General features: G+C 44.0%; 1 protein-coding gene across 2 annotated transcripts in view; it reads left to right on the top strand.

Annotated features, from left to right (window-relative positions):
• GRIA1 (glutamate ionotropic receptor AMPA type subunit 1) overlaps nt 1–22,840 on the top strand; it is a 297,774-nt gene that overhangs the window by 133,966 nt on the left and 140,968 nt on the right. For both annotated transcript variants that reach the window (XM_081826209.1, XM_081826208.1), the window contains exon 3: nt 19,627–19,866. In XM_081826209.1, coding sequence (XP_081682335.1) covers nt 19,627–19,866 — 240 coding nt within the window. The remainder of the gene's footprint in view (nt 1–19,626; nt 19,867–22,840) is intronic.

Below are 22,840 nucleotides of genomic sequence, written 5' to 3' on the forward strand. Positions count from 1 at the left end.
CAAACAATGAATCATGGAACACTACATCAAAAACTAATGATGTAATGTATGGTGATTAACATAACAATTAAAAAGTCAATTAAAAAAATACTTAAAAAAAAAAAAGATGGGAGACAAATCCAGGCATGGTTGGCATTAATGCAATACACTAAATGCCAAAATGAGAGTCTGAACAACTTGTTTTGTGTGTAAAGGGAGGACCAGACACAATTAACTCCAGCACAACGCAGAAAAGTACTAAGTGCACTAATGGAAATGTGAGCTAAGAGCCCAGGGAGGGGTAGATGGACACTGACAGGGGTTCTCACGGAAGCAGTGGTGTTTGAGTGGGATCTTTGCCAAAGTACTGGAATGAGTGGAGAGGGAGAGATGAAATTCTCATCATCGCAGGGAAATAGGTCTAAGGAGGTATGTCAGTTTGTCGTTTGCTTTTCTGAAGGGAGGATGGCTACAAGCATGGAGTTGAAGTGCAGACTGACCTAGTTGTGATTCCCAGATCGGCCATGTCTGTGTGACCTTGAACCCTTGTGTCTTCATCTATAAATGGAGATGCTAATTCTTTCTTCATGAGATTGTTGTGGAGAATAAAGAAATTAATGCATATGTTTAATGATGCAAATATTTAGTAAATGCTCAATAAATGATAGCTTTTACTCTGTGTTATTGCTGTAGTGAACATTATCTGGCTCCTCTGGGTGACATCTGAGGCTATCCAGCCACTACGGGATAACTTAAAAATGAACTAAATGCACCTACATATTCATTTGCCTTTGCCTTCACCCCCATTGCACTTTCCCTCTCCCCAGTACGAGCCTACATAGCCAGTACGTCTGCCTACTCCTGAATCAGAGTTTTGCTTTTTTGTTTTGTGTTGTTCTGGTTTTCTTGTGTTTCGTGTTCTAGCTTCTTCTTCATGTAGTACAGTTCTGCAGTGGATGGGGCACTCTTTGTAGTATTTTCAGATCCAGGAGCGAATGCACAGGACAACTACCATGGTCCATTTCTTGAGCAGAGTCCTTGCCTGGTCAGCAGCCCAGCCTTGCTCTGGCTCCTGTTCATCACCTTGCAGCTGAGAATCCTCGGAGAATGTTGGAACTATAGAGAACTTCCGCCAGATCTTTTGTTTTACCAATGAGGACCTTGAGGCCCAGAGATAGGAAGAGCCTGGTCAAGTTTCTACAGAGAGACAAGCAGAGTAGGCCAGTACACTAGACCTCAAGTTGGGGACTCACAGGCCAGTGTACCCTGGATGGCTTCCAGGGACCTTTCTGCCTTTGCTCTGTAGACTTAGGCCCAAAGATACGATTCCTTCCCTCCCCAGTCCTCCCTCCACGTCCCTCCTGGCTTTGGGTGAAGCTCTCCTAGAAGTCAGTGTTGCACATGCAGCTCCCTCTCCCACAAGGCATCATCAGGATGCCTGTCCCAGCACCGTGCACTGACTTGGGGCCTTCACAGCTTGGAGCCCAATGACAGCCAGTGAGGTGCGAAGATGGGAAACACTTTCAACTGGCTCAGCATTCAAGAAGTGAGGAGGCAGGTAGGTAGTGTCTGTGATGACTGACTCTGTAGAGGGTTGATAATAATGAGGAAACTCCAAGGCTTTCCTTCTCCTACTCTCCTGAGACCAAGGATGTAAGTACCTTTAATCTTACATAACAGCTCCAGCTGTTTGGTGCTGGTGACTATGTCGAGGAGGATTCTGAAACCACACCTGGCTCCATGGGATATGATGCTAGGATATGGGGGCACGGGATCATATGTGATCATTATGGGGAAAATAAGACCCAAGGGGCATTCTAGTGTGATGAGGGAGGCAGACTCACGAACCACTGGTAAAAACTGTACAAGAGAAAATGAAGGGGCGCCTGGGTGGCTCAGCCATTAAGCGCCTGCCTTCAGCTCAAGTCATGATCCCAGGGTCCTGGGATCGAGCCCCGCATAGGGCTCCCTGCTAGGCGGGAAGCCTGCTTCTCCCTCTCTTACTCCCCCTGCTTGTGTTCCCTCTCTATCAAATAAATAAATAAAATCTTTAAAAAAAAAAAACTTTCTTAAAAAAAAGAGAGAAAATGAAATAAATTCTACAGTAGAAGTATAGCATGTTCTGTACATTCAGAGGAAAAGGCAGTTCTTTCTCAAGAGGGAGAACAGGGCAGACAGGTGAGATTGAGCCAGGGCTCCACGCTCAGCAGGGAGTCTGCTTGAGATTCTGTCTCTCCCTCTCCCTCTGCTCCTCCCCTCGCTCATGCTGTCTCTCTCTCTTTCAAATAAATAAATAAATCTTTAAAAAAGTGTTTACATCCTTGGTCTCAGGAGAGCAGGAGAAGGAAGGCCTCAGAGTCTCCTTATTTTTATCAACTGTCTACAGTGTCGGTCATCACGGACATTCCCCACCTGCCTTCTTATTTTCCCCCAAATGTATCACATATGATATGTTGAATCAGTCAATAAGTTAATTACTCAGTGAATGTCACAGTGTTAGATATGTTAAAAGATGATTCAGCATGATAGTAAGAACTCACTTTGTGGAATCAGACATACATTAGGTTTGAATTCTAGCTCTCCCATTATTGGTCCTAAGATGTCTACTGACCTGTGCCTCAGTCCTTCTTTTATAAAATAATGAGAATTATAATCATAATAGTGCATACCTTCTAGGACTGCTACAGAGCTTAAAAGATATAATGATATATAGTCTATTTCCTAGCATCAAAGTGCTCAATATATGCAAGCATCTGTCAGTAATACTAGAAATCGTCATCATCATCATCATCATTTGTTGCCACTGTCATGCTGGTGACCAGAGTCCCCAAATCCTAAATCAGCCCCTCTCTTCCCTTAGATATAAGAGGGAGACCCATGGAAGCTTCTTTCCTCAGGGCACTCACCAGGTCTTGGCTCTCCGGATCTCAGCACTATGGGGACCAGAAGAGACCAACCCTAGGCAGTGGGTGGCCAGGGAGGATTTTGCCCAATGTCTCAAATAAGGCAGATCCAAGCTTTCTACCTCAGATCTACAGATAAGAGGCCCCTCCTACCCATACTCAAAGCAGCTTCAGGCCTCATAGCTCCCCAAAGACACAAACCCAGCAGAGATTTCACAGCTCTAGCACCACAGACCATAACTGGCCTTGCCACCTGCATACCTATCTTGAAGAAGGCACTGGGCAAGGGGGACATCCTAAAGCAACAAATGGCCCCAGGTGGGAGGGCAGGTGGCAGTGTGTCAGTGGTGGTGGCTGTATGGCCTGTGTGGGTGTAAGGGAGGTCAATAATATAATGCTCTAAGGTATGTGCAGAATGTATGGAGAACTTGAAATATAGACATGGTTATCAGTAATGTGATGAGTGGGGACAGAACTGAATCTGCAAATGACCGTGCTTGTATAATCCATGCCTATCCTCCTACACTTGAGGAAACCAAAGTCCTCACTTGAGGGAGATGGTCCACTCACTTGTCGATTCATTTACTTGGCGCTGGTTGTACTTCTCAGTGCTGTGCATCAGGTCAGCATGCTTAGTAAGGGAGAAGGAGGTCCTGTTCTCGAAACTTACAGCTTTAAATTAAGAGGAACAGATAATGAACAAGCCAACAATCAACTAGATGCAGTGAAATCTCTCATAACCAACTTCCATTCAGCCATCTCTTTGGATTAACCTGCATTCCCCATTCTCTCTGTAAATACCCAACTGACACTCCTGGTGAGTGATCAGCCCATATGCTTCTGTTCACGTCAACTTCATTGGAAATGTGCTAGAAATCAGTTCAGTTGTTTTCAAACCTATTTATATGTCTGTATTTTTATTATATTTGGGCAGTGTAACTAAAAATTACATAAACTAGTGAAATACAAGTGCAAAACAAAGTTGTTTTCTTTCTTTGGAAACTAAGTTAAATACTTTTGAAAGTCGCAAAGATGAATCACCAAAAACATTGTAATATTAGGTGTAGGCGAGACAACTATAAAAAAATTGGGGGAAAAACAAAAAAAAATTCTGTACTTACATTTATTTTGTAAATGTCTTCAGGTTCCCACTATATCAAAAGATTGATAAATACATGTGCACTTAGGTATTTTAAACTAAAAGGAAATACCTGCTATGAGTAATTTTTTTGTGATTCTCCTTTTTAACCATCTTTCTCAAATAATCTAATTGCAGTCCCCATTGCATCAGATAAAAGGGCTTGTACTGTAATTACAACTTGAGTAAAGTGCTGTGAAGGGGACAAACCAAATGCTGTGACAGAGAACAGTAGGTCACCTACTTAGGGTGGTCCTTGAAAGAAGGGAAGAAGCCAGCCAAGTGGAAGTGGGAGACGAGTCCTACATGGATGGTGCAGCATCGGGGAGGCCTTGGTACATCCGAGGAACTGAAGCGATCAACGAGAGGCAGGGAAATGATAAATGAAGTTGTTCAGGTCAGCAGGATCCAGACAATGTAGACCCTTAGAGGTCATGCAAAGGAGTTTAGGCTTTATTCAGAGCATGATGAGAAACCTTGAAGGGGCCCAGAGCCACAGCATTAGGACAGGATCCTGATTTCTGAAGAACATTCTGGCTGCTTTGTGAAGAATGGATGAGGGTGGGGAAAGACGTGGGCAAAGTGGAGGCCAGGATAAAGGAAGTGATACAGTGTAACGAGCATGCATCATGAATGGTGACAGAGGGGTAGGCCAAGGTGGTAGAGGGGATGGAAAGTGGGGGAGGTAGACACATGTGTGACATCTCTGGAAGGACTTACATCCATGTTTTCTTAAGTCAGCCAATCAGTATGATCAAACTCACAGCCAACTATGGAGAGGCATTTGTGATCTAATGGGAAAAACACTCTACCTGAATTCATGCAACATGATTTTCTCTTTCTAGTTTGATATTTATTGACTGTGCTACTCAGAGCAAGCCTCTTAACCCTTGGAAGTTCATGTGGATAAAAGGAATAATAATATCCTGTCCAATCTACCTCTTATTTGATTGTGTAATTAGAATAAAATGATGGCTTACATGTTTACTACACTTTATAGTGAATTTGAATTTAGAACTTTGGTAAACTCACAGCAGGCAAGACAGGTGCTATTGCCCTCACTTCACAGGTGAGCAAACCAACAAACAGTTACTGAGTATCTACTGTATCAAGACCAGGGCTAGGTTCTGAGACTTTAAAAAACAAATTAGACCCAACCTTGCCCTGCGTAAGTAAGCTCACAGTCTGGTGAAGAGGACAAACATGAAAATGCTAAATTATGGAATATCGAGATAAGTACTAAGAAAGTGCATTAAAAACTCAAAGGAGAAAGTAGTTTTGTTCTGGAACTGTTGGAAGGCTGCCCACTGGAGTCTGCATGTGAGTGGGGTCTTGAGGATGTGTAGAAGTTTTCCAGGTGTGGATGGACATGTTGAGGAATGTGTGCAGAGGGGTGGAGACCTGGAAGGCAATGGCGTGCTGCGTTCATCAGTGTGTTTGGGTCTCCGCTGTTTGGGGGACCGTCGGGAAATGAGGCTGGAGGGTTGAATCAGGGATAGTGAGGCTCTCTCACATGGAGTCCTGTGGGTTCATTATGCTAAAGCAGGAAAACTAGTGTTTTAGCTGCATGCTCACGCTTTCCTCAAATGCTCACAGCACTTCCACATATTTGTACCTGTGCTTCTCCTTCCTTCCTCACTTTCTGTTTTCCCCAGCATTAGCTTGAATAGCAGCCTTCCCCCCATACCCACTCCTAGAACTCTTCATTTTAATGGGGACATACAAAGAGAACACCCCAGGATAGTGAGAAATGCTTGTGTTCTCAGAATTCCTTCCAGAATTCAAGCAGCCTGGACTGATTTTTGGCAGCAGCTGTCTCATCCTGCATTTTGAGAAACCTTACAAAGTGATTTGAATTTTGGTACAAAGGGAACTCAGTACCAAGAGTGGGGGGTGAACATCTCTGCAGAGTCTCAGGGAAAGAGTCTCAGTTGGTGGAAATTGTTTAGGAGACCTGCGTTCCAGTCCATAGGCTGGACAGCGTGCTTTCAGGCCTCACCTCTCCCATCTGGAAAATGAGAAGAAATGCTTGTAGAAGTGGAAGAGTGTTCGAGCTAACTGAATCTCATTTCTCTTACAAATGAGGAAATGAACTCCAAAGAGGGGCGATAACTCACTTCAGGCCATGTAGAGAACCGGCAGCCTGTTTGGTCCGCCATTCATTCATTCATCTGTTCATTCTGTTCAGCAAAGATGTTTCGGTGCCTCGGCACTGTAGATGCCAGGACTGTAGTGGTAGAGAAAAGAGTCGTAATCCCTGCCCTACTGGGAGGATAGGAGATTACACAAATGAACAAAAGATTAAACAGGATAATCAAAGACAGAGATGATGGAAATAAGGCACTGCTGTAGAGACCACAGAGGCAGGATGTATCTCTGAAGAGAGAACACTAACGTGGAGACCTGAGGAATGAGGAGCCAGACATTTAAAGAGGGTGGAAGAGCTTCTTATGGGAGAATGGCATGTGCAAAAGCCCCAAGGCAAGAAAGTTTGGACTGTCTTGAAAGGTAAGAGAAAGAGCACTGTGAAGCTGAGGCAGTAGGGACAGGGCCTGGGAGCAGAGGCCGGATAATAGACAGGCAGGGGGCCGAGCCTGCAGCCTTAGATTTCAAGTCCTCTGCTTGGTAGACTCTTGATTGTTTGTCACATCCCTGTTGAAAAGGAAAGGCGAGTTCTCGTTCAGAGCAACATTCTATTACTGGTTGAGCATTTGTTTTAAATGAGGTATTCCCAGCATGCTTCACTGAGACCATGGATGAGAAGAACAGAAGAAAACAAACAAACAAAAAAAGATTTAGCTTTTCTGTATCCAACTCTCCACTCAGTTACTGTTCAGCTCCAGAAATCAGCCAAGGGCAGAGGTCAGGAATAAATTCAGGTATCAGACAAGGTGGACTTTGGTTTCTGATGGTGTTGTACGATTTTGAGATCTGGAACTGCTCATCTTCTGTAGCCTTATTTTACCCTTCCTTCTCATCCTTTCACTTCCTCAGTGGGTACACCCTCGCTGGAAAATGAATTTCACTGATTTTAGGGCACCCGTGGGCTGTCATCTGCAGATTTTGGTAAAACCTTGCCTAGATTGACGGGTGCCAATCAGGCTCCTTGGTGTGCCTTGCACTGTGGGCTTGCCGCTTGGCTTAGAAAAGCCCATTTATATGCATGATTTTCATAGGAAAAGAATAACAAATAGAAACAAAATATTTTTTTTCTCCCACTCACCCAGGGAACAGAATCAAGATAGCCAAAGGGAGAGTCTGGCCTCATCTCATGAATGATTTACCCAGTGTACCTTGCACTCATGGTTCATTCATGAACCAGGAGAAGTTGCTTTATGATGCGAGGGAGAGGAGGTATGGGGTAGTGGATGGGCCAAAGATAGGGGAAGCTCTGATGCTAATCTCTCCCACAACCCCTTCCCTTTGGTTAGTGTCTTTGCTTTTATTCAATCTGCTCTGCCTGGTTAGTGTGCTCATTCCCAAAGGCTGCAGAGAGGCAGAGCTAAGTAAATGGAGTCCCTACCTGGACTCTTCCGTGAACCCCACCTAACCCCAGATGAGGCTGAGAAGCACTCACCCCAGCCCTGGACTGCAACCTTATCCTCAGCCCTAGAACCCAATCCAAGAATAGGCCCTGCCTGACTTTATCCTCAAATCTAACCCTAACCTTGTCCAAATGGAGCCCTCACAGCAGCCCCTCACCCAGCACTCCGGAATATGCCTCTGTACGTAGCTGACTCTTGGCCTTGAAGGGTCCAGCCACCATGTTGCAAGCCCTCTGGTACATACCCAGTTTTTAAAAGAAACCTCTCAAAGTTCCTGCCCTCTCAGGGTTGGGGTCTCTCCTCCCTCAGAGTCATCTATAGCTGGAAGGCAGTGTTACTACAGCCTTCTCCAGACCGAAGCTGGCCAGCGCATAGGAGAGGAAGCCTAGAGGTCAGAACCACCCCACCTCCTTGCCATATTGCTGTCTGCATGTTGACACTTCAGTTGGAGTCTGTGAGCTTTCAGGCCCCACTGGCTCTTGCACAGAAGCCAGCAAGCAGTGGCCTTAAATCAAACTGGGACATCATCAACTGACTCTGACCCTCTCACGGCTCCTGTCCCCTGCCTTCCCCACAGTCACCACAGAAGAACCAGAAGATGTGGAAAAGAAAGGTGGGCAGTCACCTGTTTCTGTCATTCCCTGGCTGCACAATCCTTGGTTCCTCATTTGTACATGGGCTCAAGGGTCATCATTCCTGCCCTACTTACCTTACTGGTATTCACAAGAGAGAATGGATGTGAGAGATTTGAGAACCCCATGATACACTATGAGTTATTATTATCGCTCCCCAGGCTTTGCCAGCATCCCATCCTCCTTGCTATCCAGGAGCAGAAAAGCGTAGAGTAGGAGCTAACACACTACAACCCACAGGCCAAATCTAGCCCATGTCCTGTGTTTGTAAATAAGGTTTTGTACCGTAATAAAAACTCACACTCAACTTGTCTACGTTTTGTCTTTGGCTGCTTCCTGTGCTACAGAAGCAGCCATGGACTAGTTGCAACAGAGATCATGTAGCCCACAAAGCCCAAGATATTTACTACCTGGCCCTTTGCAGAAAAAGTTTGCTGACACCTGGCAGAGAGGGTCACAGCAATGGCTCTGAAGTGGGAATGCCTGTGTTTGGATTCTGAATCTCCTACTTCATGGCTGTGTGACCTTGGGCAAGTTGTTTAGCCTCAGTCTGCTCTCTATAAAATGGGATAATAACCATATCCCTAGTCCATACTATCAAATTAGTAGTAAATGAGTAATTCACGTAAAATACTTAGCAAAGTGCCTGGCACGTAGTGAGTGCTCGGCGTCAGCTGGAATATCATCCAGGGAATGAAAGCTCTGCTTTGTGTTGCCAGACCTTCAGGGGACAGAAGAGCATAGCTCAAGGCACAGGCCACGGAGTGGAACAGACCTGGATTCATATCCCAGCTCTTCCACTTACCACATGAGTGATTTGTGAAAGATCAATTAATCTCCTCAAACTTCAGCCTCCTCATGCATGAAATAGGGAAAAAAAAATTACTAGGATGCTGTGAGGAGTGAATGATAAAATGCAGGTGAAGTGCCTAGAACAGAATTGGGCACAGAGTAAACACTCAGTAGGTGACATAACTATAACAAGAAGAAGAAGAACAGTATTTATGCCAAGTAGTGCCAGCCACCCAGAAGAGATAGGTAGTGGGAAGCTTCCAGTATGCTGAGGTATGCTGAAGTAGGAGGCTCTACCTGTGACTGGTGGTAGCCTCAACACCAGGTTTTGCACATTTGAAGCACATGTAAATTAAGAAGACTTTAAAGTGGAGTTGGTCACACAGCTATCTATTAGGAGGCTTTTCTCTAGGCCAAAAGGCCCCGAGACCAAGTATGTTTTTAGCACTACTAATCTATGATAATATGATTGTTCTTAGATTAAGTGATGGGTCAAGGAGGAGAGCACACATATATATGTGTGTCATTATAGGAAATATCTCTGAAAGATCCTCTTCCCATAACACTACATGGGCACATAGTAATGCTAAGCAGTTTGCTATGCAGGGTGAAAATGCCCTCATTTTTAATCCATTTGATATCCTAAGGGTTGAGCTATGTAATGGGATGTAAACCTTTTTGCCTAGGCGGCACTGGCTAAGGAGACTGGGTGTTGTGGATGGAATATATTAAGGTTGGCTTGGTTCCGCATGCCAGCCTAAGAGCACAGCTCTCATTCTCTGTTGGCCTAAGATAACAGGGAGTGACAGAGTTCAGTGGGCTGGAGCATGGCAGTGGGGAGGGGATATTATATATCCTACCAGCTCATGGTTACTAGATGGTCAGCCTAATTTAGAAGACTGTGAGATAAGTAACATCACCAAGCATTCATATTCATGCTGTACCCAACTCTGTATAGGGTACTTCTCATTGTACCTATCAAGAAAAATGATGAAGGAAGGCCTCTACCTTAAAGAGAATTTATACTTCAATTGTGGGTGAAAACATATAAAGTCAGTTGATAATATGAAAGAAAAATAGTGAGTCCAAACCAATGGAAGTAAAGACACGGAAGCAAGATGACATCAATTGTCAAGAATAGTATCAATTGATTAATACAGGTAAATGATTTACATTTACACATTCTTTCATTTACTTATGTACCAAAAATATCGTGTAGTCATTGTGTGTTACCATCTAGGGACTTAACCTTGGTGTTTAGATGTATATGACATTTATGAAGCTCCTAACATAGTCTTGGACTATGACTTATAAAATAACAGCAAATAGAAATTTAATAGACATCCTTTGGTCTGATATGCCCACCATTCTTCTCCCCCTCTCTGCTCACAACACCTTCATTTCCCTTCAACCGCCATCTTGGTAAGATAGTTAACTAGTTGATCTGCCTTCCCTTTACGAAAGGATGATCCAGGCCCTGAGCACAGCCAGTCTTGAACTGTATGGAGCAGTTATCACAAATGACTAGAGCAGTAGTAACCCTGAACAGACTGTTCATGAAACCCCAGATTCCAAAACTTCTGCAATTCTATCTTCTCTAAAGCCCAGGGGTTTTTTGTTGTTGTTGTTTTGTTTTGTTTTGTTTTGTTTTGTTTTGTTTTTGTTGTTTTAGCTGTGGGTCCATCATATCCTTACAGCAAACTTCCTTTTATCTTACATTAGCCTGTGTTGATTTCTGTTCTTGCAATCAAAGAACTTAAACTAATAAAGCATGAGAGAGATAAAAAATTGATAAGAGGCACAAATTTTTATGGACATTTAAAAGAAGGATAGAGATCTTTTTTTTTTTTTTTTTGAGAGAGAGAGGGAATGCGAGACAGAGAGCACGAGAGGGAAGAGGGCAGAGGGAGAAGCAGACCCCCTGCTGAGCAGGGAGCCCGATGCGGGACGTGATCCCGGGACTCCAGGATCATGACCTGAGCCGAAGGCAGTCGCTTAACCAACAGAGCCACCCAGGCGCCCAAGAAGGATAGAGATCTTTAGATGATAGCTAGGAATGGGGAGGCATAAGAGCTTCGTGGAGGAGGTAACATTTAAGCTAAACCTGTAAAGAAGGGAAAAGATTTGGAAAGGAAAAAGGCAAGAGGCAGGAGGGCTTTTTGGAGTGGAGCAAGAGCAGGAATGAATGGCCCAGAACCTAAAGCCAGCCTAGAAACATCCGAGGAACAGCAGAATTCATACTAGAGCCCAGTGAAGTCACTGATTATCCATTTGAGATCCCATCACACCTAAGTCAAAAGCTGTACCCTTTCCCATTTTCCACTGAGTCAGAACCACCTTACCCTCCACTGTGCCTCTCCTCCATTGACTTGAACTTTAAGATGTTAGAACTGAAAGGTCTGGTAAGATCAGGTGGTACTGACCTTCTCAGACCAAGGTGATGCTCTAGAGTGCCACAGGTACCCAAGTCACACATAATCCTTGGAGGAGCATTAAGTTTACTCAGAGAGTTGTAGGATGTTTCTCTTCATGTTCATCTCTGCTGCTTTCCTCCTTTCTCCTATGCTACATCGACACTGGCCTTCTTTCTGTTTCTTAAGCTCACCAATCTTTTCCTGAGCCTTGATAAGAGCCTTTGTATTTTCGGTCCTTTTTCTGCCTGAAACTGTTCTCCTGGCCCTTTGCCTGGCCAGCTCCTTCTCACAATTCATTTCTCAGCTCCAGTGTTCGTGCCATAGAGAGGGTCTCCCTGAGCATCTTATCTAAAGTTGCCCTGCCAGTGGCTCTCACATATCATGCCATTTTCTTCATAACATTTACTGTGTCCAAAGTGATCTTACTGATTGTATATCATTTCTCCCCACTCTGTAGAATCGAAACTTCATGATAGCAGGGCCTTGTCTTCTTATCCAATGTTGTATCCCCTGGGCACCATCATGCCACCTACCATGTACCACATGCTCAGTAAACATTTATTAGATGGGTGGATAGTGGAAAGATAGAAGAAAGATGGGGAGAAAGAGGAGTATATTCCCGTCTGTAGAACTACACAACTCTAATGACTATAAAGTTTGATTAGAGGTCTCTTATCAAACAAACAAAAGTTTGAGAAACATTGATTTAGTGTGAACTCCATGCCTCACATGGAGAAACTGCACCCAGGGAGGGAAAGGGGCTTATTAATGGTTCTAGATTTGCTTCTTTGCAGGTACTTTTCCAAAACCATATCAGACACCTGAAGAGTCAGTCTGTTTGTCTTGTCCCCTGCCCCTGGTTTCATGTGTCAGCCACAAGATGGGTCTAATTCTAGGAACAGGGGGCCCAGACTTTACCTAATTCTTATCCTCATATACAGTGACACATCTCACTGGCTTTCAATGCCTGGTAATTAACGCTCGTGTTTCCTAACAAATACACCAATCTGAGCAGAGGAGGATGTCTCCTCTTCTGCATCTCCCTTTGCTGCCATGTCCCAACTGGGCTCTAGGGCCAGCGTGAAGAGAGGCCCCAAGAAGCTGAGATGAATCCAAAGCCAAAGTAAAATGCAACATTGACATGAGACACAGAGACTTGCTTTTCCAGGCCTGGCAAGGCCCTTGGCAATGAGGTCCCTACCACCTTCCAACTCTGTGCCACATCCCTACCCTAGTCATTCTGGCATTTCTGGGGTTTCCCGAAGGTCCCCTCCTCTCTCTTGCCTCTTTGGATAAACTGGTTCCTCTCCCTGGATATTGACACAAGGTGCTTAGTACCATACTTGGCCAGTAGTAAGTGCTCAGTAAACACTGGCCATAAAGGTTGTTATGACCATTTTTTTCTATTGGTTGAGCCCCCTATTACTCTTTCAGAATATCCTTACCTTCCCTTGATGTAAAACTTTGTGAACTCCTGTGCAAGCTCCTTGAAGGCAGAACGTATGCCTGTCTTGTATCATCACTGTACCCCAGTTGTCTGGGAATATTAGTTTCTGGTGCTCCATAAATATTTTTGTTGAATTTAGCAAATGGATGATAAGGTTTTGTCTAGTAAATAACAGGGAAGTTCTGGACATGTCTCAGAATCTTAAATAACTGATGTTGTTTAGAGGGGATGGGGACAATTTATATCTATTATGGTAATTCATGGCACGTCAGTATTAGATCTTGGATGCAAGACAGTATAAAGGGATGGAGGGGCATTCTTACTGTCCTCTGAGTGACAAAAATAAAACACATTTGATATCACAAGGTTAGAGTCAGATCAAGAATGCCATTCCCACCAATAAAGATACAATTATTCAGGGAGGAGGGTGAATATCTAAAGGTCCTGCACCCTGCTACACACACTTTCAACCCCCCCCCCCCAAAGGAAACTGTCCTGTCATCGCATTATCCACTATTTACAATGAGGCTGCCACATTTCCAGGGACTGAAGCCAGGAGCCAAGGAGAAATGTCAGTGTGAGAAGCCTTAAATGAAGTGACAATAAAAAGGAGTTGCTGATACAGGAGTTCCCTGCCTGGGAGAGAGCTGTCAGGGCAATACCCAGGGCTGGGGGATTTATTGATACTAAGTGGATGGTACCATAAGCAGGAGTGATTATCAGAGGTTTGAGTGAACCAAGGACGGACTTGGGCAGCCTGCACTGTGCTTGGGTTTTCCTGCCTTTGCCAGTCCTGCCCTCCTACCTCCCCAGAAGGGAATTCCTGGCCTCATTTTTTACTCGCTCTGATTGTTGGACACATTCTGTTACTGAATCTTCTTGGAGGCAGAGACCTCGGAATCTGACACTCTGGCCAGGTTCCCTGAACATGCTGTGTCTTCTCTCTTTGCCAGATCTTTGCGATGGCTGTTCTTTCTACCTGAAATATATTTTTTAATATATATATATATATTTTTAATTTGGATATAGTTGACACACACTGTTACATTATTTTTAGGTGTGCAACATAGTGATTCAACTTCTCTGTACATTCTGCTGTCTCAACACAAATGTAGCTGCCATCTGTCACCCAACAACGCTGCTACAATGCCATTGACTGTTCGCTATGCTGTGCCTTCCCCCCACCCCCAGATGCCCTTCATGCATGTGCAACAGCACCATGCCCCCTCTCCAGGCTGATTCCTGCTTATCTGTCAGCATCCACGCTGGCACCTCCTCTTGGAAGCCTTCTTTGAGGTCCCCAAAGGCTAGAGTTAGGTGTCCCTGCCTAAGGCTTGAACTCGTCCCTGCCACAGTGCTCATACTGAAGTGTTACCACCTACTTAGTTGTCGGGCTCTCCCATGGTCAAGGTAACCATCTTTGATGTCAGGGCTTATCTCGTACGCCAGTGCATCTCCACTGCCTAACGAGCGGTGGATGTTAGATGTCCAGTGGTGGATGGATGGGCGGAAGGACAGACGGATGGAGAACAGATTATGTGTATATATGCTTTTCCTGATTTCCAGAGTTGACAGGGAGATGCATCGAGCACATCACCCAGTTTTGTTTTATTTTAATATCCATAGACCCTAGTCCAATAATACACCTTTATCTGTGTCAGAGGAAGGCATGTGTGAGATGAGAGGATTTTCTAGAAACTGAAGCTGAGGGCGCCTGGGTGGCTCAGTCGGTTAAGCGACTGCCTTCGGCTCAGGTCATGATCCTGGAGTCCCGGGATCGAGTCCCGCATCGGGCTCCCTGCTCGGCAGGGAGTCTGCTTCTCCCTCTCCTGCTCTCTGTCTCTCATTCTCTCTCTCTCAAATAAATAAGTAAAATCTTAAAAAAAAAAAAAAAGAAAATGTGGCAAATTTTCTGGGGTGCCTGGGTGGCTGTCGTTCAGCATCTGCCTTCGGCTCAGGTCATGATCACAGGGTCCTGGGATCGAGCCCCACATCGGGCTCCCTGCTCGGCGGGGAGTCTGCTTCTCCCTCTGACCCTCCTCCCTCTCGTGCTCTCTGTCTCTCATTCTCTCTCTCGCAAATAAATAAATAAAATCTTAAAAAAAAAAAAAAGAAACTGAAGCTGACCCAGGTACCAAGACTGTTTTTTACCAAACTTTCTGGGGAGGAAGGGACAGCACATCATAGAGGTGAAGAGCTCAAGCCCTGTGATCAGACTGGTGGAGCTCAGATCTCAGCTGGGCCTTGTACCAGTCCTGGGCCTCACTTTCCCCCTTGTAACGTGCCTCATAGGAGGAAGGGAGTCAATGTAAGGGAATGTCCTTGTAAGTGCTCAAATGTCAGCTCCTAATTATTACTGTCGGAGACATTTTATGCACCACTGCTGTCTTGAGTGGAGGGTACCACGCACAGTCCAGCCTACTCTGATTCAACAACAGAGTGAGTCTGAGAGAGAGCAGTGCCCGGCAGAGTTCTGCTTCTGAAGGTGCCCACTTCTTCCTCCTGCTTGCTGTACATGACCGTGCAGTCCCCACCTCCAGCCCCTTTTCCGATTTGCCTCCTCTCACTCTCTATGGTGTAACCAACTCATACAGCAGGTTAGAATTGATTCTTACATAAAACTCAAGGCTCTGGATGCATCTAGGTTTAGTGCTAGGAGTTTGCTACAATCAGATCCAAGAACTGAGAGCCTATACCTGCTTCTGGGGGTTGCTAAAAGTTTGACCAGCAAATAACTATAGTGTTGTCAATCGGTAAACATGTTTGAGTGAATTAGAATAGAATCTAGGATGTTGGCTCCTGAAGGGATGTTACATATTACAGAGTTCAAACCCTGATTTTACAGATGGGAAAACTGAAGCCCAGGGAAAACGTGTGATTTGCTCAAGGTCACATAACTGCTGTGTTATGATAAAACCCAGAAGAACCCTCTGGGTCTTTTGGCATCTAGTTTAGTCCTTTTTTTTTTTTTTTCTAACAAGACCACCTTATCTGTTCTGATTGAATATTTACTATGACAGATTCAAAGAAATGCCCTACAACTACTAAATGTATTTCTCAATATTTAACCAATGACTGCATTCTCCACAGGCCTTGGGCTACAGAGTGCCTCTCTCTCAATCTCTCTCTCTCTCTCTTTCTCTGTCTCTGCATGTCTCTCTATCTCTCTGTCTCTCTGTCTCTCTCTCTCTGTGGCCGCTCCTGCTTGGTCAAAATGAGGAGCTAGCTTGCAGGTCAGATGCCAAGCAATTCTGAGGGTCAAGGTCCACTCACGTAAATCCAGGCCAAGCTACCTCCAAGCCATGTTCTTTTAGGGAGCTGTGGGTAAATGTACCCTCCTAGCCTTAGAGGATAAAGCACTCAGTTAAGGGAAGATAAATTTGAAGAGGGAAAATAGGGAGATCATTTGAGAGGGAAAAATTCCTGGCCTCTTGTGTGTCTAAGGATTTGATCACGTGCACCAACTCCTATTTCTTACACCTCCATCTCCTCCTTTCCTCCTTTGCTTCTAAATTCTAGCAAGAAACACCAGCCATGAGGGCCGCAGAGGCCCAGCTGAAGGTGTGAAACCGAGTGGATGACATGAGGGAATAGATGTAGAATATAAGATTCATATCCCACAGGATAATATTTCATCACAGCGGAGGGAGAAGAAATCCTAAAAATGCCGTACAGAGCATATTATAATATTTTAACGGGTTTATATGCTCCCTCTATACACTTCACTTAGAAAGATGGATTGTGCTTTTTGACAAATCTATATTTAACATAGGGAGAATAATATACAATGTATGCTTCCTGGTGGAGAAATCCATACTTATAGAAATCTTGATTCTGGCAATTACAATAGATATTTTAAAGACAATGCCTATTGTCTGCTGCGAACAGATAGACTGTCCTCATTAGGGTGAAAGAGAAAACAGTCTGAGTGGGAAAGGATAAATAGCTACTTTAGAGGAGCCGGAGATCCAGGGTGACCCAGTAGTCATCTCTGTTTGGGCCCAGCTCCCCCTCATACCTTAAGTCATGTGGACCCTCTTATCAAACATTTATCATGCACTCATTCAGTAAATACTCATTTGCCCTACCGTGTCCCAGGCACTATGCTGGCTTTGGGGCACAAGTGAAACCCCTGTTTTCCAGGATTAACACTGACCCAAGCAGATATAAACAAGCAAAAAAAGGAAGTGGTTTCAGATAATAGGAAAGTCTGGGAAATAAGATAGTGTGATGTGACAGAGAGGCAGGTGTGGGGAGGCAGGTGAGGGGAGTCACTACCAAGAAGAGGTGATGAAGGAAGGCCCTTTGAGGGGGTGAGATTTGAGCTGAGATACAACTGCCGAAAAGGAGTGATGCAATGAGCACTGGGTGTTATACACAACTGATGAATTATTGAAATCCACGTCTGAAACTAACAATGTACTATGTGTTGGCTAATGGAATTTAAATTTTAAAAAAAGAGAAGAAAAAAGGAGTGATCATCGCAAACAGGTAAGGGAAGAGCCTGCAGGTAGAGGAAGGGAGCAGCGGCCGCAGTCTCAGGGCACAGTGAGCTCAGAGCCCTGGAGAACAGCTACCAAGGTCCCTGTGGCCACAGCAGGGAGCAAGGAGAGGGGTGTGAGGTGGGAGGGGTCTGGGGCGCTGGTCATTCGGGCTCTGAGTTATGGTCAGAGGCTTCCTGTGTGCAATGAGAAACCTCAAAACTTTTGAGAGCTTTTGTACAAGGAAGGGAAATCGTGTTTTGTTTGTCTTGTTTTGTTTTTGCTTTTGTTAATTAAAAAGATCCCTCTTGCTTCGGGTGGAGAAGGGATTTCACTGCTGAAAACCATATGCCATAAGCCTAGAGTCCATGAGAACAACCTTCAGATACCAGGAGGGCTATGGAATGGATTAAGAGCAGCCATTCCATGAGATTCTGGTCTCAAAGAGTCATCGGTCAGTGGACTGGGCATCTAGAGAGGTCATGAGTGCCCAGTAACTGCAGGTATGCAAGCAGATGTTAATGTACCAGCCCAGTTTCCTGTAGACAGTATTCTGGTTTTCAGTGGGAATCAGACAGATGACTTGTACAGTTCAGTTGCAATCTTTAAGAGATGATCTTTTAAGCCCATTAGCTCTAGGGACTGAATGGGAACTGAGACTCACAATAGACAACTGGGTACCGGTGGTTAGTTGCATTCTTCAGTGCAGCACAGCCCAGAGGATCTTCAATAACATGTTAAAAGTATTCGCCAACAAAGAATCCTGGGGACGTACGGACTTGACAAAATCTGGGTTAAAGTTGAACAGGATTCCTCACAACCTTTTATGCAACTGGTATGCAATAGTTACCTCCAAGATGCAGACAAGGTATACACCATTTCCCAAATCTATTTGGCCAAAGAAGTCTTTTCTTTTTTAAGGAGCATTTTGTGGGACTAATGTTTTATGGAACACGTTTGGGTGATGCTTATATAGGATAATTTGAGACCCCCACATACAAGGTAATGTAGTGTCATGGAAGCAGGTGATGTGCTAAAGAGAACAGACGGTCTAAGAGTACTAGCTTTTTTCATCTTTAAAAAAAAAAAAACAAAAAAAAACTGGTAATACCAAAGTCACAGGGTTGTAATGAGAACTGAACAGTCTAATATATGTGAAAGGACTGCAAAGTACCTGAAAATACTGTTACTGTGATGAGAATGATTCATCTCACAGTCCATATGAGCAGGGTAATTTCACGCCTTGGAGATGGCTTTAGGGTGGGTCACCTACTTCACTGGGGCAAAGACAATGAACCCTCATCCTAAAATGAGTTTAGTAGCTAACTGACATGAGGGAATAGATGTAGAATATAAGATTCATATCCCACAGGATAATATTTCATCACGGCAGAGGGAGAAGAAAACCTAAAAATACCATACAGAGCATATTATAAATTTTACTGAGGTTTGGCCTGGGGTTTGGCCCTGTGACTTTGGTTTTTTAATATTATGTTCTAACCAGCATGTAATAAACCATACACCGGGATTGGTAACTGCACTGGGATCTTACAAAATGGCTCCCATGGGGATGTTTACACAGCTAAACTATTACTATGTCTGATACACTGGGGGGCCTGAAAAATCAGCTAGCAGGATGTACAAACACAAAGTGAACATCGGCAGAGAAATGTACACTGAAAGCTAAGGGTAGACTGAGAATATCAACACTTATTTTCTAAACATGTGTGAGCAGCAAGCTGATAGACCTTCTTCCTATAACAACTTTTAATGCTTTGCCTTAAAGTGATGGGCAGTGTCATGGAAAGATGACTGGATTGAGGTTAAGATGTCTACCCAATTCAGATATGCCCTAGCTGTGCCATCTTAGACATGTTCAGTAACTTTCTGAGCCTTAGTTTCTCCCTTTAAAAAAATGACTCATTCATCCCTCTTCTACATTAAGAAGGTCGTTGCACAGATAAAGTAAGAGAACATATGAAAATAGTTTGTGTATATTTATAATTGGTAAGCATGATAACATCTGGCATGGAATTGGTGCCTCCTAAACATTAGGTCAGACAGATGGATGGGTGAGTGGGATGCACAGATAGGTAAAATGGATGGACAGTTGGATTAGACTGGTAAGTTGGAAGGATGGATGGATAGATTGGTTGGATGGGTGGATGGCCAGATGATAGATGAAAGGAAGGATGATGAGTTGGGATGGATGAACTAGTGGATGGATTAGTTTTGGAGCCATCTACCAGCTTCCTTGCAGCATCTTCTATTAATCCTTCTCTTCTCCTCCTCCAGTCTGTTCCCAGTTCTCCAAAGGAGTCTACGCCATCTTTGGGTTTTATGAACGGAGAACTGTCAACATGCTGACCTCCTTCTGTGGGGCCCTCCATGTCTGCTTCATTACACCGAGCTTTCCCGTTGACACCTCCAATCAGTTCGTCCTTCAGCTGCGCCCTGAGCTGCAGGATGCTCTTATCAGCATCATCGACCATTACAAGTGGCAGAAATTTGTCTACATTTATGATGCCGACCGGGGTAAGCCAAGGGTTAGGGGAGGGAGACTGTTGAGAGATAGAGAGAAAATTGCCAGCAGGAAGGAGAATGATGCCTCCCTGCCTCATTGAAAAGCATGGGGGGAATGATCCAGAAATGCATTATTTCTATGGACTGATTTCTCAGTGGCTAATCTCCAACTCACAGAGTGGAAACACATCCTTTGAGAGAATAATCCCCTTAACACACCATGCCACTCTACAGCTCACCAAGCTTCCATGGCTCCTGAGTCCAGACTCAAAACCTAAGGGCCTCCTTTGAATGACCCATGGCTCACAGTGTAGTTGTCAGGAGCACAGACTCTAGGGTCAGACAGATCTGGATCTAAATTCTATGTCTTATCCTCTCCAGCTCTTTGTCTTTGGGCAAGTTCTTTTATGCCTCAGTTTGACCATTTATGTTGAGGCTAAGATTTTCTATGCCTTCATTCCCTCATCTCTGTAATAAGATAAACCTAATTTCTGACTCCTAAAGTTGCTGTGAGGATTGAATGAGATGACTAGAAAGTTCCTGTCAGTGCATGGGACATAAGTGCTCAGAGTCTTCCATATATGTTAGCTATCATCATCATCACCATCATCATCACCACCTCTCCCTACCCTTCTAATTGTGCTTCCACTTACATTTTGAATTTTACATCATGTTTTCCAAATGTTTCCTTTGCTTTTTTTCTTCTCTGCATCTTTCATGCTGTTCCTCTTTTCTGGAATGCACTTGCTTTTCCAGATCTACATATGTGAATCCTCCCTTTCTTTTGCAGCCTGCTCAAACACTCTATTCCCTAATTCTGAAATGGGAACTATCCTCTTTTTTCTAATGCCTGTGGTGGTTGTACTGTACTCTCCTACCTTTCCCTTGAATACTAAATAGTCATCAGAACTGAGTCATTATTGGTATAAATAAATAAATGGATTATGCAAGGTCTGGAAACTGAGGCAGAGGAGTTTTGCCCTGAGTGAAGGGGAGGTTTTATTTGCAGGAAGGCCTAGTTTTACAGGAAGGACTAGAAGACTTTAGAGTAGGAGGCTTGTGAGATCAATTTTGGGGGGCAGTGTTAAACAAGCATTATTCAATGAGGAGGAGCCAGCAGAAGAGACCAGAAACCCTCTGCTTTCTTCAATTTTCCCTCCCCTCTCCTTATTTTGAGGATTTTCCTTCTCAAATAGCAGTCATTGTGAGGATTATACCCATAGAAGGGCTTTTTCAGGACAGCTTTACAGCATACTGAAGCTTGAGGCCTCAAAGTGGCAAACCTACTTCCCAGAACCCAGAAAAATGTAACTTTGATTATAGAGAATCACTTCTGTGGTTGGCAGAAACACCCATGCTCTTAAAGGACTCTGTCTGTCTCAGAAATCTGAGCTCAGATCTCTGCCATTTGCTATCTATGTGACCTTGGGCCAATGACTAAATCTCTCTGAGCCTCAATTTTCGTATCTGCATATGAGATGTACCTCATAGGATTAAATAAATTGAAAACAAGAAAGCTAGTAGAATAGTGCTAGACACATAGTAAACTTGCAGTCAATGTGAGGTGTAAGCACACCAAATAGCTTGCATTGAAAAAGAAACAAAGATAAGAAGGCATACTTCTCCAAAGGAGACAGACACATGAAAAAATGTTCCATATCATTTGGCATCGGAGAAAAAAATGTTCCACATCACTTGGCATCGGGGAAATACAAATCAAAACCACAAGGAGATACCACCTTACACCAGTTAGAATGGCAAAAATTAACAAGACAGGGAAGAAAAATGTTGGTGAGGATGTGGAGAAAGGGGAACCCTCCTACACTTTTGGTGGGAATGCAAGCAGTGCAGCCACTTTGGAAAACAGTATGGAGGTTCCTCAAGAAGTTGAAAATAGAGCTACCATACGACCCAGCAATTGCACTACTGGATATTTACCTCAAAGATACAGACATAGTGAAAAGAAGGGGCACCTGCACCCCAATGTTCATAGCAGCAATGTCCACAATAACCAAACTGTGGAAGGAGCCAAGATGCCCTTCAACAGATGAATGACTAAAAAAGATGTGGCTCATATATACAATGGAATATTACTCAGCCATCAGAAAAGATGAATACCTACCATTTACATCGACATGCAGGGAACTGGAGGGTATTATGCTAAGTGAAATACGTCAATCAGAGAAAGACAATTATCATATGGTTTCACTCATATATGGAATATAAGTAATAGCACAGAGGATCATAGGGGAAGAGAAGGAAAACTGAATGGGAAGAAATCAGAGAGACAAACCATGAGAGACTCTTGACTCTGGGAAACAAACTGACGGTGGGGAAAGGGAGGTGGGTGGGGGGATGGGGTAACTGGGTGACGGGCATTAAGGAGGGCACGTGATATGATGAGCACTGGGTGTTACGCATGACTAATTAATCATTAAACACTACATCAAAAACTGATGATGTACTATATGTTGGCTAATTGAATTTAAATAAATTTTTTTAAAAAGAAAAAAAAAGGCATAACAGCATCAATCTAGAGATGATTCTTGAGGCCAGGCATCATACTGGTCACTGTGGGAGGGATTAGCAGGGTTACAAGGAAACAAATGATATATGTACAAAAGATTGATTAATAATGCAAGAGTGAAACAACCATCTGAAGTAGGCAGAAAAATGACCTCCATCTTCCCCCCCAAAGATGTCTCTGTTCTGAGAATTTCTGGAACCTGGAAATGTGTTATATTCAATGGCAAGAGGGATTAAGGTTACAGATGGAATATACACTGCTAATCCCTTGACCTTAGACAGATCATCTTGGATTCTTTACCTGGGCCCAGTGTAATCACAGGCGTTCTTCAGTGTGGAAGCTGGAGGCAGAAGAGTCAGTGTCAGAGGGTGATGTGTGAAAGACTTGACCAGTCACTGTTGGTTTTGAAGTCGGAAGGGGCCATAAACCAAGGAATGCAAGCAGCCTCGAGAAGTTGGA

The sequence above is a fragment of the Leptonychotes weddellii genome, chromosome 7, assembly GCF_054177405.1.
Source record: "Leptonychotes weddellii isolate Sample4059 chromosome 7, ASM5417740v2, whole genome shotgun sequence".
Classification (NCBI taxonomy): domain Eukaryota; kingdom Metazoa; phylum Chordata; class Mammalia; order Carnivora; family Phocidae; genus Leptonychotes; species Leptonychotes weddellii.